This window comes from Phaseolus vulgaris, chromosome 8 (genome assembly GCF_000499845.2).
Source record: "Phaseolus vulgaris cultivar G19833 chromosome 8, P. vulgaris v2.0, whole genome shotgun sequence".
NCBI lineage: Eukaryota > Viridiplantae > Streptophyta > Magnoliopsida > Fabales > Fabaceae > Phaseolus > Phaseolus vulgaris.
In genome coordinates this window covers 27,082,772-27,097,029 of record NC_023752.2, presented here as the reverse complement: position 1 = coordinate 27,097,029, position 14,258 = coordinate 27,082,772, and the positions used below count along the sequence as shown (strand labels likewise).

At 41.0% G+C, this 14,258-nt stretch overlaps 2 protein-coding genes across 4 annotated transcripts; both read right to left on the bottom strand.

Moving 5' to 3' along the window:
* Window positions 1-2,686: 2,686 nt before the first annotated feature.
* On the bottom strand, window positions 2,687-4,030 carry LOC137824858 (uncharacterized). The gene has a single exon (XM_068630537.1). The coding sequence runs from the start codon at window positions 4,028-4,030 to the stop codon at window positions 2,687-2,689; it is 1,344 nt and encodes a 447-aa protein (XP_068486638.1).
* Window positions 4,031-9,649: 5,619 nt separating this feature from the next.
* On the bottom strand, window positions 9,650-13,692 carry LOC137826576 (cysteine-rich receptor-like protein kinase 42). 3 transcript variants are annotated; one of them, XM_068632586.1, is made up of 6 exons: window positions 12,800-13,692; window positions 12,130-12,243; window positions 11,664-12,014; window positions 11,318-11,552; window positions 10,577-10,721; window positions 9,650-10,474 (listed from the first exon to the last, which is right to left on the bottom strand). In XM_068632586.1, exons 1-6 carry the CDS (start codon window positions 13,569-13,571, stop codon window positions 10,418-10,420), a joined length of 1,674 nt encoding a protein of 557 aa, XP_068488687.1. In that variant the 5' UTR covers window positions 13,572-13,692; the 3' UTR covers window positions 9,650-10,417. The 3 variants fall into 3 exon arrangements, with proteins under 3 accessions (XP_068488687.1, XP_068488686.1, XP_068488685.1); XM_068632585.1 differs by having other exon boundaries at window positions 9,650-10,448; window positions 11,318-11,489; window positions 12,800-13,690; XM_068632584.1 differs by having other exon boundaries at window positions 9,650-10,448; window positions 12,800-13,689.
* Window positions 13,693-14,258: the final 566 nt, after the last annotated feature.

The following is a 14,258-nucleotide window of genomic DNA, read 5'->3' as shown; positions in this document are numbered from 1 at the left end:
CGAGTTCGACGCGGAGATGCTAAAAAAATACATTGGTTTGCACCCTCTCCTTCCCTTCAACTTGTCACTTCTCTGAGTACGATAGTGTGCTTGCTTGCCACACTTGCACACTTGCACATGTTAATCACTTCTCTGCATGCTAACACTGAACTGATGAACTTGATTGACTTTTCTGCACTTTGTTTGCTTTCTTGGTTCTTTGTGTACTAACCCTTTGCCATGCTTAACCGGTGCAGATGTGACTTCCAACAAAGAACGACGACAAAAGCTAATCGCGCTGGCCAAGAGCCGACGAGCTGTCGGTCGTCTTCAGGGACTGAGGCCACCTCCGAGCCCATCTCTGCCTCCCCTATCTCGGTCGCGCCAGCTGAAGGCCCCGAGACTAGGGGTGAGAAGAAAAGGAAACGGCTGGTGAAGGCTCCGACCACCGTCGCATCCGCCGAAGAGGAGAGCTCGGGGTCTCCTCTAGTCCAACGAAGAAGAAGGGGAGCCGAGGGTGCTGAGGGAGATGCCTCTCCAATCCCTCCAGCACAGGTTTCTCCTACACGCCCTCCTTCTCCAGCCCCTCTTCCTTCCCCAGCACATCTTCCTTCCCTGCCCCCAGCCAGCCAACCCCTCACCTTTCCATCTCAAACTGCTGGGAGCGGGGCTACTCGCTCGGAGGGGACCTCTCACCCCTAAAGCTCACCACGTCCTCAAGCCTCCACCGCCACGACCGAGGGTGGTGGTGAGAGTTCCCACCAAGCCTCGGGTTCCAGCACTGAAGGGCTCACCAGGGTTATTCAGCTGACCAGGCAACTGCTCCAAAACCGCGAGTTGGTCAAGTGGAGCGGGAGCGAGGTAGACCTTCATCTGGCCCGCCAACTAGTGCTCTCTCTGGAATTCTCCACCCAGCATCGCCGCATCGAGAAGCTGGAGGGAAAGATGAGCGAGCTGATCAACTAGAAAGAGTCGCTACAAAGCGACTACGAGGCCCTGCAAAGCACCAACGAGATGCTGAGAGACATGGTGGAGGAAGCCAAGAGGGGGCGCGCCCTGCAAGTCCAAGAAATCATCAAGACGGAGATGAGGATGGGGGACGCCGTCGCCGCTCTTGACGCTGAGCTGGTCGAGACCACGGGCAGGGCCATTCAGCTTGAAGCCGAGAATGCCTTCCTGCGCCAACAGATCGCAAACCTGGCGGAGGCTCTCGCAGCGAACGAGAGGCGTGCCAATGATCAGGGGTCCAAGCTCAAGGAAGACGAATCCACCATCGCCACCCTTATAACTGAGAAGGTCGTGCTCGAGACTGACAAGGCTGAGCTCGAGGCTGAGAAGACCAAGCTCTGGGAAGAGGCCGCTGATACCTTTGCTGAGGGATTCGACTTGGCCCTCGAGCAAGTTAAGTGTGTTTTCCTGGTGGTTGACTGCTTTCAGTTTGCTATCAACTTCGAGGTGGTGGACGGCGAGATCATTCGCCCTTGATCATTTGCTGTCTTGTTTACATTCCTTTGTACATAAACTGTAAAAACTCTTTATGCATATATAAAATGCCACCTTTCTCTTACTGTTTCTCTTGCTGTGCATCTATAACTACTAACTTACTCGAACTTGGCACGAATCTTTACTGTACTTGACTTCTCTACTTCTGACTTTGATCACAACTAACAACACTTGATAATTGATCTGGTGTGGCTTTGCTCGCTTAGGCCTATCGCGTAAGAACTTGTCTAAAACTCTTAAACAACGTTCTAACCACCGATAACCGATCAGAATGCCACGACCACCCACTCATCAGTCATCACGCTTCTGCTTCCACCTTACATCCCTTTATATTGCTTGTCACTCCAGCGCTAAGTGCATAGAGGACTGCTACGCCAATCGGCCAAGGATGATGCCTTGTTTTGGGGAAAATAGTGTTTCTCGGTAACCCCTCTTGCCTGCCCCAAGGTCATCAACCCTTAACACGTCGGGTCGTACTTTCCACCTTCTCACTCCTAGGGTGAGAAGGGTTTTAACTAAGAGTTCTACTGCGCCAATAATGATGCTATGCCACTTGGGTAAAGGCGTTTCTCGAAATCCTTCCCTTCCCTTCTTGGGCTTACTAGCACCCCTGACTTTTTGAAACTTAGTTGCCTGCACTCACACCTGGGGGGAGGAGGACTTCAAACCGGTTGCCATGCTCGAGCCTGGGGCGAGGAAGGCCTAATCGATTACCTGCGCTCGCGCCTGGGGCAGGGAGGATTTTAACTTTAAAACTTTGCAAATTCTTATACCGATAACTTCTTTTTATTGGGTGGCCTCATTAGAAACCCTTTTTTAAGGAAAAGAGTGCCCCCTGAACTGTTCAAACTTGTTTAGCGCGAAAGCGCGACTACTTTACAATTTTGACTAAAATAGAACTTCAAGTGTGTGGCATTCCTCGTTCTAGGGATCGCCCCCCCGTCCAAAGTCTCCAGCCGATAAGCACCATTCTTCAACACCTGGCATGTATGAGGCTGACCACGCAAACGCGTCTAGATGCCTCTCAATCACCCCGCCGATCTGCCGTCGCGTGTCCTCGCTGAGCGGCCCTCCCAGCTTGAACTTCTTCCCTAGGATCTCCGTCTCCACCCACCCCTCAGCAGGGTGGGGCCTCTTTCACTAGCGATGACCGTCCTGGCGATCCCTAACTCGCAGGGAGTGATCCTGCTCTCTTTCTCAGCTCCTACTTGGGCCACCCCTGAGACCCCAACACTGCTTCCTCCATCTCAACATCTCCTTGTGTACCTCTTACCAGCCCTGCGACCTCCGATCGCCTCTCGTCCACACCCGGCGGTGGTGTCGAGGTAACATGGCACACACTCCTTTGCTGCTTGAGGTTGTTCTCATAGCAGTGCCTGCCCTCCTTCTGGTCTGACTTAATGGTGATCACCACCCCTTCCATCGACGACAACTTCAACTTCATGTGCCTCGTCGACGATACAACTCCCAACCTGTTGAGCGTCGGCCTTCCCAACAGTATGTTGTAGGCGGATGGGGCATTAACCACTAAGTACTTGATCTTTTCAGTGCGAGCCACGGTCCCATCCGTGAACGTGGTCCTCAGCTCTATGTAGCCTCGCACCTCCATTTGGTCCCCTGCGAAGCCATACAAGCACCCTGCGTACGACCTCAGTTGATCAAGGGACAGCTGCAGTTTGTTGAATATCGGCCAGAACATCACGTCCGCCGAGCTTCCCTGGTCCACGAGGACCCTGTGCACCTTTCTCCCTGCCGTGACGAAGGAGATGACTATAGGATCGTTGTCCTGAGGCACAACGTCCCGGAGATCCGCCTTTGTGAATGTAATGTCAGCACGGGGGGTATGATCTTCTTCCACCGAGTCGACAGCCATCACCGAACGAGCGTACCTCTTCCTCTGAGAGGCTGTACACCCCCCTCCAGAGAAGCCCCCCGCGATCGTGTGCACCTCTCCGTGCACAGGTACCTCGTGTTGCGGATCTTCTACTGGTGGCCCCGACGTCCGATCACCTTGCGCCTCCCGCAAGTAATCGCTCAAAAAGCCACTTTTTACCAACTCCGCGAGCTGGTGTCCCAACACCAAACAAGAGTGCAGTGAGTGGCCATAAGCCTGGTGAAAGTCACACCACACATTCTTTTTCCTTCCCAGCACCTTGTCAGTCTTCTCTGGTGCTTGCAACCGTGCCGCTATGGCTGGAATGGCGATCAGCTCCGCCAATTCCACCACGAAGTCAAACCTGGGGGGCGCGTTACTCTCCCTCGCGCACCCCCTACCCTGGTCCTTCCTAGGCTCGTAAGGGCGAGACTTCCCCTGAGCCTTCTTTCTTTCTTTGGCCTCACGCACCCTCATCGGCTGCTGAGACCTGCTCGGTCCTCCGCGCGACTTGGTCGGGGTCGCGCTTCCCCTCTTCTCATAAACCTCCGTCTCTGCTACGATGTGCGCCACAGCACGACGCCTAATCTCCGCAAAGGTGCTGGGGTGATTTCTGATCAACGATTCACTGAAAGGGCCCGACAGAACCCCTTTCTTAAACGCATGCACCAACATATCTTCATCTTTGCTGGGTAGCCTCACCACCTGAGCTCCAAAACGACTAAGGTAGTCCTTGAGGGACACACCTTGGTTTTATCGCACGTTGAACAAGTCATACGACACCACTTGGGGTGCCCTGTTCAAAATATACTGCTCCATGAACAACTTAGAGAACTGCTGAAACGAGGTGATGTGGCCATCTGGTAGGCTCACGAACCACTCCAAAGCAATTTCGCTCAGGGTGCTCATAAACAGCTTGCAATACACCGCATCCGAACCCCCAGAGAGCATCATCTGGGTGTGAAACGCTGTCAGATGCGTCTCTGGGTCCTCCACCCCAGTAAACAAGGCTTTCACCCCCACCAAGTTTGGTGGCACCACTGCGCTCATAATCTTCGATGAGAAAGGCATGGGGAAAGTCTTGGGGGGAGACGGCGGCGGCGCCACCCTTTCCTCCGCTGCGCGTTCCTTCTGCGCTTGCAGCGCCTTGCGCAACTCTCCATTAATTCTGTCTAACTCCTCGTTTCTACTCTGTGATGCAGCCAAATCCGCTTGCATCCTTTCTTGTTCCATTCTTGACGCTGCCACATTGTCTTGCAGCGTTCGCATCATTTCCAAGACATGTGCCATCGTCACAGCTCCTTCTTCAGCTGATGGCGCGGGTGAAGTTTGCCTTGTCCTTCTCATTTTCTCAGCAAAGAACCTTAAGAACAAACAAAATCTGACAGCAAAGTGTGGATGGGATCACAAATTCACACGTGCCCCACGATGGGCGCCAAATGATCTTGCAGGGGATTCGAACGTCGAAGGATTCGCCACGTCACACTCTATCTTCCACCTCCTCAACCGCAACAAATGCAGGAACTCCACAAGAAATCCAAGCAAACCTGTGAAACACACCAAACGGCGCCTCTAGCGGCCGATTGCACTCCAACGCTCAAGTCAGCCTTACAAAACCACCAAAGAACTAAGAATCTCTGCGAGACTCGTGTGCACTTTGTGTGTGTGTAAACTAGTAACTTGCAAGAATGAATCTTACCTCCCTTTGCATGAGCGCGGAATGCCCTTTATATACACTGTTGCGCGCCTAAGTTATCCGTGTACGAAGTAACTTAGCGCGTTTCTTCCACTAGGTGTCTCGTGCAACCTTAGTGTGAGTATCAAGTATGGCTTGGCTAAGCGCACGCACCAGGCATCACCTATTGTGTGAACGATCACCTCTGCTTTGCACCATGCATGTTATGGGCTAAGAGAGCACCAACCACCGACTGGCTTACTAGCTCTCTTAGGCCACTCTCGTGCACGACACCATAAAGCATATAACTTCTCCTTTCTCTGATACTCTGCCACACAAGGCTCGTATGCAACGCTCTCGCTGGGAAACGTCCTTCGTTTCCAGCTTAACTACGTGCAACACGAGAACCCGATGACCATCGCTCACACCAGATGACCTATCGGTGCACCATAGCGCCACGCCTTCTGTTTCCAGGCGCTTATCTAGGCACTAATCGCGCATCCTCTCTGACCGTTGTCCCCTGATGACCGATCACCCCCTGGGTGACTTTCTCAATGACTCATCTGCTTCCCTGCCCCACGTGTTCCACTAAGAACGGTCCACGTGGCTATCTTTTGCTGATGTCACCGACTACCGATGACCGACCGGATCAAATACACAGTGGGAAGTAACTCTTCCTTAAAACAAAATAAAAAAAAGTCTCGTATTATGTGTGTAATCAAAGATGTAAGTGTTTAAAATGTTTAATTTCATATAATTGATTTTTTATTGTAATATAATATATAATAAATAAAATCACATAAATAAAAAAATAAATGTACATATTAGTTATTTATAAAAAAATATAAGACAATATAATAAAAAAAATAGAAAGAAATAGGAGCTAGATGTGTTTTCCCTAATAATTTATAATAATACATAATAGGGATTAACCTTTATATAATATACAAATTGTTTTCCTACTTTTACCTTTAATAATATAAAAAAAAAAATATAATGAAAGACATTGACGTAAAAAGAAAAAAATTAAACCATAAAAGAGTAGAAAAGAAAAGAAAAAACTAAAAGATACTTGGGAAGTGATTTCCACCTATATTAACAAAGATAATTATCTATATTTTACTTATAATTAAGTTGTAATTATTTAGAATGTTTGATGTTATATAATCAAACTTCTTTTATAACAACACAATATTAATAGAATGACAAATAATATTGTACAAGAGATAATGGGGTTTGTTAAACATGAAATCTGAATTCATGGCTCTGTCGGATGGTTTTACTACTGACTAGAATGCTTAAATTATTTTTAATTTTGTTTTTATTCCTTGTCTTACTCTATTTGTAAAGATAAATATGAGGAGAATTATCTGGTTTTCAGTGTTGTGTTGATGCTACTATTACTGGTTTATTATTATGTTATTATGCTGTTGTTGAATGCTTTGATCTTGCACCTCATTCACACTGGTTTTCATACTGATTTTGCTAGTTTTATTGCCAGAAAACAGTGATGATAACAGGTTCTTGGGAGAATTTAAAACTTGGGTTTTTTTATTACTTTGTACATGCACAATTTCTATTTTTGCAGGTGCTTTCAAATTCAAACAGGAGAACTCAAGCAAACCAGGGATTTGTCTTCATCAAATAGGGGGAGATTGTTGAACATAGGTTTTGATGTCTCCAAAGTGGATTGCTTGAAGACTCTGTTGTTGGTTGAGTGTGTGTTTTATGTAGTTTGAATTTGTTAATCCACTCAAAGTTATGATCCAAGGTTGTTTGGTTCAAGTTCTTTTGAAAAAGGGATGTTTTCTAAAGAAAGTGGAAAATCAACCTGTTGAAATGTCGATTCAATTGGTTGTTTTACACTTAGAGTTTTTGAAAAGAATTTGAGCTTCAAGCTTTCCACACAGATTTGGAGGCATCAAAGCATCTTGTTCAACAATTTCCCCCTATTTGATGAAGATAAATCCCTGGTTTGTTTGTGTTGTAGTTTTTGAAGTTGAGAGGTCCTGCATAAAAGAATTGTACACCATACAAAGCAAGTATACCAGCAGGATATAACAGTTTTACCAAGCACACTCAAAACCAGTTCCTGCAATACCCATAAGCAGAAAAACCAATTTGACAGCAATAGAAAAACCAGTGCATATGTAGCAGAAAAACCAGTGTATCAAAGTGTGATCAGAGTGTGGCAGAGCAACAGATTAACTAGAATTAGAAACACCATAGTGTAGCCTAAATTACAACCAAATGAACCACTAAATTCTCCCCCTATTTGTCTTCACAAATAGACAAAGAGAATGGATAAAAAAGCATAAAACAACAACGTTCCATGAGAACTCTGAAACCCCATCTCCAATGGGATGTTTTGTCTCTCATAGAAAATAAAAACAACGTTCCATGAAGCTTTTTCAAGAGAACAACAATGGACATGAACAGGTTCCACCACACCCTTCAAAATTGTGTTCTGGCAGAATCGACATCGGTAATTCAACACCTTGTGTTTCTAGGCTTGGAACTCCCACTCCCTCGCTTTACGTGTCTTCAAGGTATAGACTCTCACAACAACACCATCACCCTAATAACCATCACTTATGTGGGTTGGACTTTTTTTTTAAAAATCCAAAACCAGTTGGAAGGAACAACCAATGCAATATATCTAGCTCCACATTTATATTTTTTTTACTCTGAAAGACATATCACATCGGTTGGAAGGACCAACCGATGTAATATGTCATACTCCCAACTATATTTTTTGTTAAATTTTTTGTTTACTCTAAAAAGAACATATTACATCGGTTGGAAGGTGTAATATGTGTCAAATATTTACAAAAATGTCACCGCATTTTTATTTACATCGGTTATCAATTAACCGACCTAATATGATGTTGTAGAATGCGTCATTTGCACTAGTGAAATGACCTATGCAATTGGTTGTCCCATCTTAGACAATGATTTCCCAAAGGGGGTGTAACTAAGTAAGATAAAACTAAATAAATTAATCTACAAAACAATGTCTATATTTCTAAAAAAAATAGAAATCAAATAAAGTGAAAGGTAATTAGTTATTTACCTTTTACTAACTCCATTGAAGAGACTTTGTATCTTCTCTTTAGCAAGATCCATCTCTTCATAAATAAATCCTATGATTAATTTTTCATCTAAATCCACCATACGCAACACTTAATTAGGGGAAAAACACCCTCATAAAATTCAAAATATTTGTCTAGAGATCCTTATCCAATACCAAATTTCAACAAGCCTTCCATCTCTAGTCTTTACAAATTGATTAGATTGTCACCCCTTAGATGTAAACATCCTAATAAGTGATCCCCGGCAACGGCGCCAAAAACTTATTTATCTAATTTGGCAAGTATATCAAGTTAGTTGTAATAATTTGTCTTAGAAAGACGGATGTGGAACCCACAATGAACTGTTAGTTAAAATCATAATCGTAGTATTCACTAAATATAAGAATATGTACAATAATTGAATTCATAAGATATTGATATAAATTTGCATAAAAATTAAATTAAAACAAAATAAATGAGTAAAATAATTCAATTGATAAAATCGGGATTGAAGTTAATCTTTCTCACTCATGTATTTTTGGTAAATAAAAACATTGATATTGATGCAACATGTAAGAGTCATTCATATTAATTCCTCAATTATGAAATTATTAAGATTATCTCCTAAATATTGATGTCTTGTATCTTTATAAAACATTCTTATCAATAAGAAAAGATGTTATATAGCAATTGATACATTCAAATTTGTTCCTAGTATCAAAACATATCAAGTATTCTCATTAAGGTCAGATTCTCAAAAGTACTTCCCAGTAAAATCCAAAAATTTCGTTCATGAATAAAAATTCAAGCTTTAAGCACAAAATAAAAGATCTAATAATCAAGTTCATGAATAAAAATTGAAGCTTTAAGCACAAAATACAAGATCCAAGAATCTCATTCATGAATAAAAATTTAAGCTTTAAACACAAAGTACAAGATCCAATAATCAAGTTCATGAATAAAAATTCAAGCTTTAAGCACAAAATACAAGATCCAATAATCACATTCATGAATAGAAATTTAAGCTTTAAACACAAAATACAAAATCCAATAATCATGTTCATGAATAAAAATTCAAGCTTTAAGCACAAAATGACAATACCAATATCAATCAGGAACAAAAATTCACATATAAATACATACATAGTTTGAACAAGTTACTCTCAATCTCCTAGAAAAGAATTTAACCACTTATGGTGCCCATTACATGCACCAAAACCAGAGAAAAAGATCCGATTTTATAAAATGAATATATTAGAAATTGCAACCATATAAGGTTTAAATATTTTAGAATAAATATGGGTTTAGTTCTTCCAAAGTTTTCTGTGGTTTTAGTTTTTTAAGAATATAATTTGGTTTTAGTATTTTCGTCTCTATAACTTAAAAAATATATTATCTTTTACTTTTTTTTTTTATTTGTAGGAATTGAACAATTATAATTTTTTTATAACAACTAACACATTATGTCCAACGAACTAACCTAGTTTCCCTTTACGTTAATTTTAATTTTAAGTGATTTAAATAACATGCTTATAAAAAACCAGAAACTAGTTTAAATTAGATAACTCTTAAAACCATGTCTCTGTTACATCTACAGTTAATGTCTTAATGACCTGTTGTTGAACCGCTAGCTCACTTGCCACCCTTTCAAAAGGCGACCTTCTTTTCCTTTCTATCTTTACATTTTTTCGGTTATATAAATTGTCTTCCTAGCTCCTAACTCTAACATTTCACTCTTTCTAATAAACAAAAAATTATACATGACTACCCAAAACCAAAGAACATATTCGAAATGACCATGTTTTCTGAATTAGGGATGTTGTCAACCTGTGGAGACCTCCAAAAATATCATGATGTTGCCATAGATTGTGATTGTGAGTATAATGTGAGCCATGCAACAGCTATTGCAGTCACAACACAAAAGCCTTCAAAACTGTGATATGATGACTGCAGTTTAATTTCTTGGAAATCAAACTTGAACAATTGATTCTTCACTTCTTGATGGCCCATCTGAGTTGCGTGAACTAGAGGACTCTGAGTAGATGTAGGATACTCCAATCTTCTTCAAGGCATTGGATATGAAGCTGTTAGTGGTATAAGACTTGGAACCATCTGAGTCCAGCATTCCAGTGCTCAAAAATGGGGGCTGGTTTGGAGTGGGAACGTCTTCATTTGAATTAGTTAGCATGTAAACAACTTGAGAAATGGATGGTCTTAGGGAGGCAGAAGCTTGTGTGCAAAGCAATCCAATTCGAAACACCCTTGATGCTTCAGTTGCAGGATAATCATCTCCCAAGCAAGGATCAACAGCTTCAGTTAATGTGTTTGATCGGTAAAGTTTCCAAACCTGGTGTTCAAAATGATAATTTTCCACTAGAATAATTACAATAACAGAAAGTGTTGAAACCAGTAGTAGCCCAGAAAATGAAAAAAGGTTGTTTCAAATGTTGTGCAAGTTAGGCATAGAAGTTTTACAGTTTGTAGAAGCGAGCCGGAGTCCTCTCGGAAGACATTATTCCTCCTCCCACATACAACCTCTAGAACAAGTACTCCAAAACTATACACATCAGCTTTATCAGTAAGTTGTCCTCTGATTAGGTACTCAGGAGCCATGTAACCTCTAATCCAAAAATAATAAAAGCAGGAATTAATTAAGATTATGGGTCATGTAAGAGAAATAAATAAAATAAACTTTAGTGTTAAATTGCTCTTTACATGTCATGAGGGAATCTTCACAGGAGGGGTTGAGTTGAGCTAGAAATACACATTAAAAGCTTCTATTCATCTTTATCTTAAAAGATTTTGGCTAGTCTGCTGCTTAAAAATATACGAATCCAACATAATTGTTTTTTAGTTTTGAATAATTTTTACCACATAACATGACATTATTTTTATTTGACCCTCTCACAAGATCTATTGTGATTTAAAAAAAAATTGTTCTACTTTAGTATCTGATGCGAGGATTTTCTATTGATGTGAAGAATGACTAACAGAAATGGAAAAACAGAAGTGTTACCTAAATAATAGAAAATAAAATGAAATTATAATATAAAAGGAACTTATTCCAAAAGTTTAGTTAGTTTAATAGGAACTAAAACTATTATCTCAAAGACTAAAATAAAACAAAAAAAGATATTATTAACCTCAAGAATTTATGTCGTATTTTTTACTTGCAGTTTAATCCTTCTAGAACATGTGCTAAATCCAAGGACTTACAGTGTTCCGGCAATTCCAGTGCTCAAATGGGACTTATCAGCTCCAAAACACCGGACAAGGCCGAAATCTGCAATCTTGGGAGTGAGATTGTCGTCCAGAAGAACATTGCTGCTTTTGATATCTCGATGGATGATTCTTATTTTGGTACCTTCATGAAGATATGCAAGCCCCTCTGCAGTTCCAAGAATGATATTAAACCTCTGCTTCCAGTTTAGAATCTGAGTTCTGTTTTTTTCTGCAAAGCAGATTAGTACATCACCTTCGTGAAATTATACATAAGCGTTTGATTTTATGAAATTAAAACAAAAAATGGACTTCACAATGTACTACAATAATGGGAACTTACCGAAGATAAATTGGTCTAAACTCTTTTTGGGCAAGTACTCATACACAAGGAGGCTCTCAGGGCCTTCAATGCTACATCCCAATAGTTTGACAAGGTTCTTGTGTTCAATTCCGCTAATCAAATTCACTTCGTTGAAGAACTCATCCACCCATTGCCTGTTATTGAAGATCAATCTCTTAACCGCAATAACTTTCTTATTTGGGAGAATACCTTTGAAAACTGAGCCAGCTCCACCTTGGCCTAATTTCCTTGAAGAGTTAAAATAATCTGTGGCCTTCTCAAGAGTTTCGTACTTGTAATTCAAGCTAGATTTGCTTATGGAAGAGGAAATATGACCAAGATTATTGTTTTCTGGTGATGCAGGAGAAAAGAAACAGCATAAGAAAGTGAAAACGTAAGAGTTCACAAATTTAACTTTATAGTGTGTAGTAAATAGTAATGATAATTCCTTCTTTATAATGTTCACCTTTTTTTATCCTAGTTAATTTTGTGAAGGCTACATAGGAGGCGGAGAGGATAAGCATTAAAACTGCAGCTGCTGCTAACACTTCTGCGATTATGACTCCTCTTCTTAAGAATCCTGAAAGAGTAAAATTCAGGCAAGGACAAAGACTTAAGTCTTCAAAATAAAACTAGTCGTTTGGTTGTTGGAAAAAAAATAAAATCCTGTAACGAAACAAATTTTTTCTCACTCTGAGCACCGTCTATGAATTAAGATATAGATTCTATATAGGCCAGTGTAGAAACATTGAAAAGCATTGGAGTCATAATGACAAAGACTTAAGTGTGATAGAATTTTTATGGACAACAAAAGTGAACTTCAAATTGCATACTAAAAACAAAGTAGATTGAATTTCCAGATAAGCTTCAAATCCCATTTGAAAACAAAAGAGTAAGAGTTGAAACCAAGGCTTTAAAAAACAATTAGTGACTCAACCATAACTGTGGACCCATTCATCCGCAATTTCTCATCAAAGATCGTGAGAAAACCGTGTTTGCAACGGCAATTTAAAAAAGCTTGCTTGAAACTAAAAGATTACTACATTCATCCACAATTCCCCTTCAAAGATCGCGAGGAAATCGTGACAATGATTGCAATTTAACACCTTGTTTGAAATAAAATCACACATACTCACCATTTTTACCACCTGCATCGCCATCTTCATTGTAGAACTTATTTGTTGAATACCTCAAATAACAGCCAGCATTCAAGGCCCTCCCATCCCTCTTTGGCAAGCACCCTCTCACCTCCTTCCCAGCTTTCCTCAAACACTCTCTACACCCATCACTCCCAATGGTATTCCAGCACTGTGCCAATGCATAAACCCCCTCAACCTCGCCCACAGCAAAGCCACCACCTTTTGCCAGAGCCCTGTTGGTCACACTCTCAACTACCCTTCCAACGCTCTCCTCAAGTTCCAACCTCTCAGTTTTATCAACAACCGTCCCATGCTGTGAGGTGCAGTTCAGTGTATCCCTCAAAGGGTCACTAACCTCCGCATAGAAGCTGTAGTTGTCATAGCGCAAGAAGCAGCCATCTAGGTAGATGCGCGCAGAGACAGAAGGTAGGCAGCGTGGAAGCTTGGTACGGCTTGCGGCGTAGCAGAGAAGGCAATCGGTGTTAGAGAGGTCCTTGAAGCATTGTGCAAAGCCATAAATTGGAATGGACGAGCCTGAAATGTTGACAACGTGAGTGCCCCAGTTGTGGTTGGTCACCAACTGCGAGATGCTCTCCATTTCCTTGGTGAAACTTGGTATGTAGTTGGCTTTCAGAGGGGCCTTGGTGGTTCCACAGTAGAGTCCTGCTTCGGTGATTCTTGGATCGGAGAGTGAGAGGGAGAAAGACGAGAGAAAAAGTGTAGTGAAGAGAATCCATGGTGGATTTGAGGTGATGCTTTTGGTGTTCATTTCTCGGTCTGCTGTTATGGCTAACTACTTTTTTGCCAACTATATATGGGTGGGAGTTATTATAACGTGTTCTTTTCTTTCTTGCTGCGTGTAAGAGTGAGTATTGAAAGAAGAGGCCATAAAGAAAGAAAATATGCGGAAAAATACAAGTTACAATTGGCAACTTCAAAATTTATTGTTGCTTTATTGCTGTTTTTCCCATATTTGTGGAGTGGGCTACTAGAAGCGTGATTGTTCCTAGATCTGCTGTGTGAACAACACAACATTTTACAGCGGTTTTCGATTCACTTTTGTCATCCATGAGGGTTGTTGATGGGTTTTAAAAAGTAATGTGAACATGGATAGAGTGGATTATCCAACCGATACATTAGAATATATAATATATATATCGAATAAATTTTAATAATTTTTTTTTATCATAGTAAAGTATTAATATATAAAAGAACAAACAAAATTGAACATGGTATAATTTTATAGTTTAAATTTTAAAATATTGATAATAAACTAACTAATATTCAAAATAGAATCCTTAATAACAACATAAATCTGAAAAAAAATAAACAATACAATTTCATAGAATAGTTTAAAAGATATATCTATAACAAAAAAAAAGATAAATTAAGAAAAGGTTAGCAATATTTTTATTGGTCATGCAAGATCAATTCAGAATGATTATACATTTTTCAC

Coding starts and splice junctions, on each gene's coding strand:
- LOC137824858 (XM_068630537.1), bottom strand. CDS start 4,030: ATGTTGGTGCATGCGTTTAAGAAAGGGGTTCTGTCGGGCCCTTTCAGT.
- LOC137826576 (XM_068632584.1), bottom strand. CDS start 13,571: ATGAACACCAAAAGCATCACCTCAAATCCACCATGGATTCTCTTCACT. Junction 11,553..11,663: donor TTTAGACCAATTTATCTTCG/GTAAGTTCCCAT, acceptor TCTGCTTTGCAG/AAAAAAACAGAACTCAGATT. Junction 10,449..10,576: donor CCGGCTCGCTTCTACAAACT/GTAAAACTTCTA, acceptor TTTGAACACCAG/GTTTGGAAACTTTACCGATC.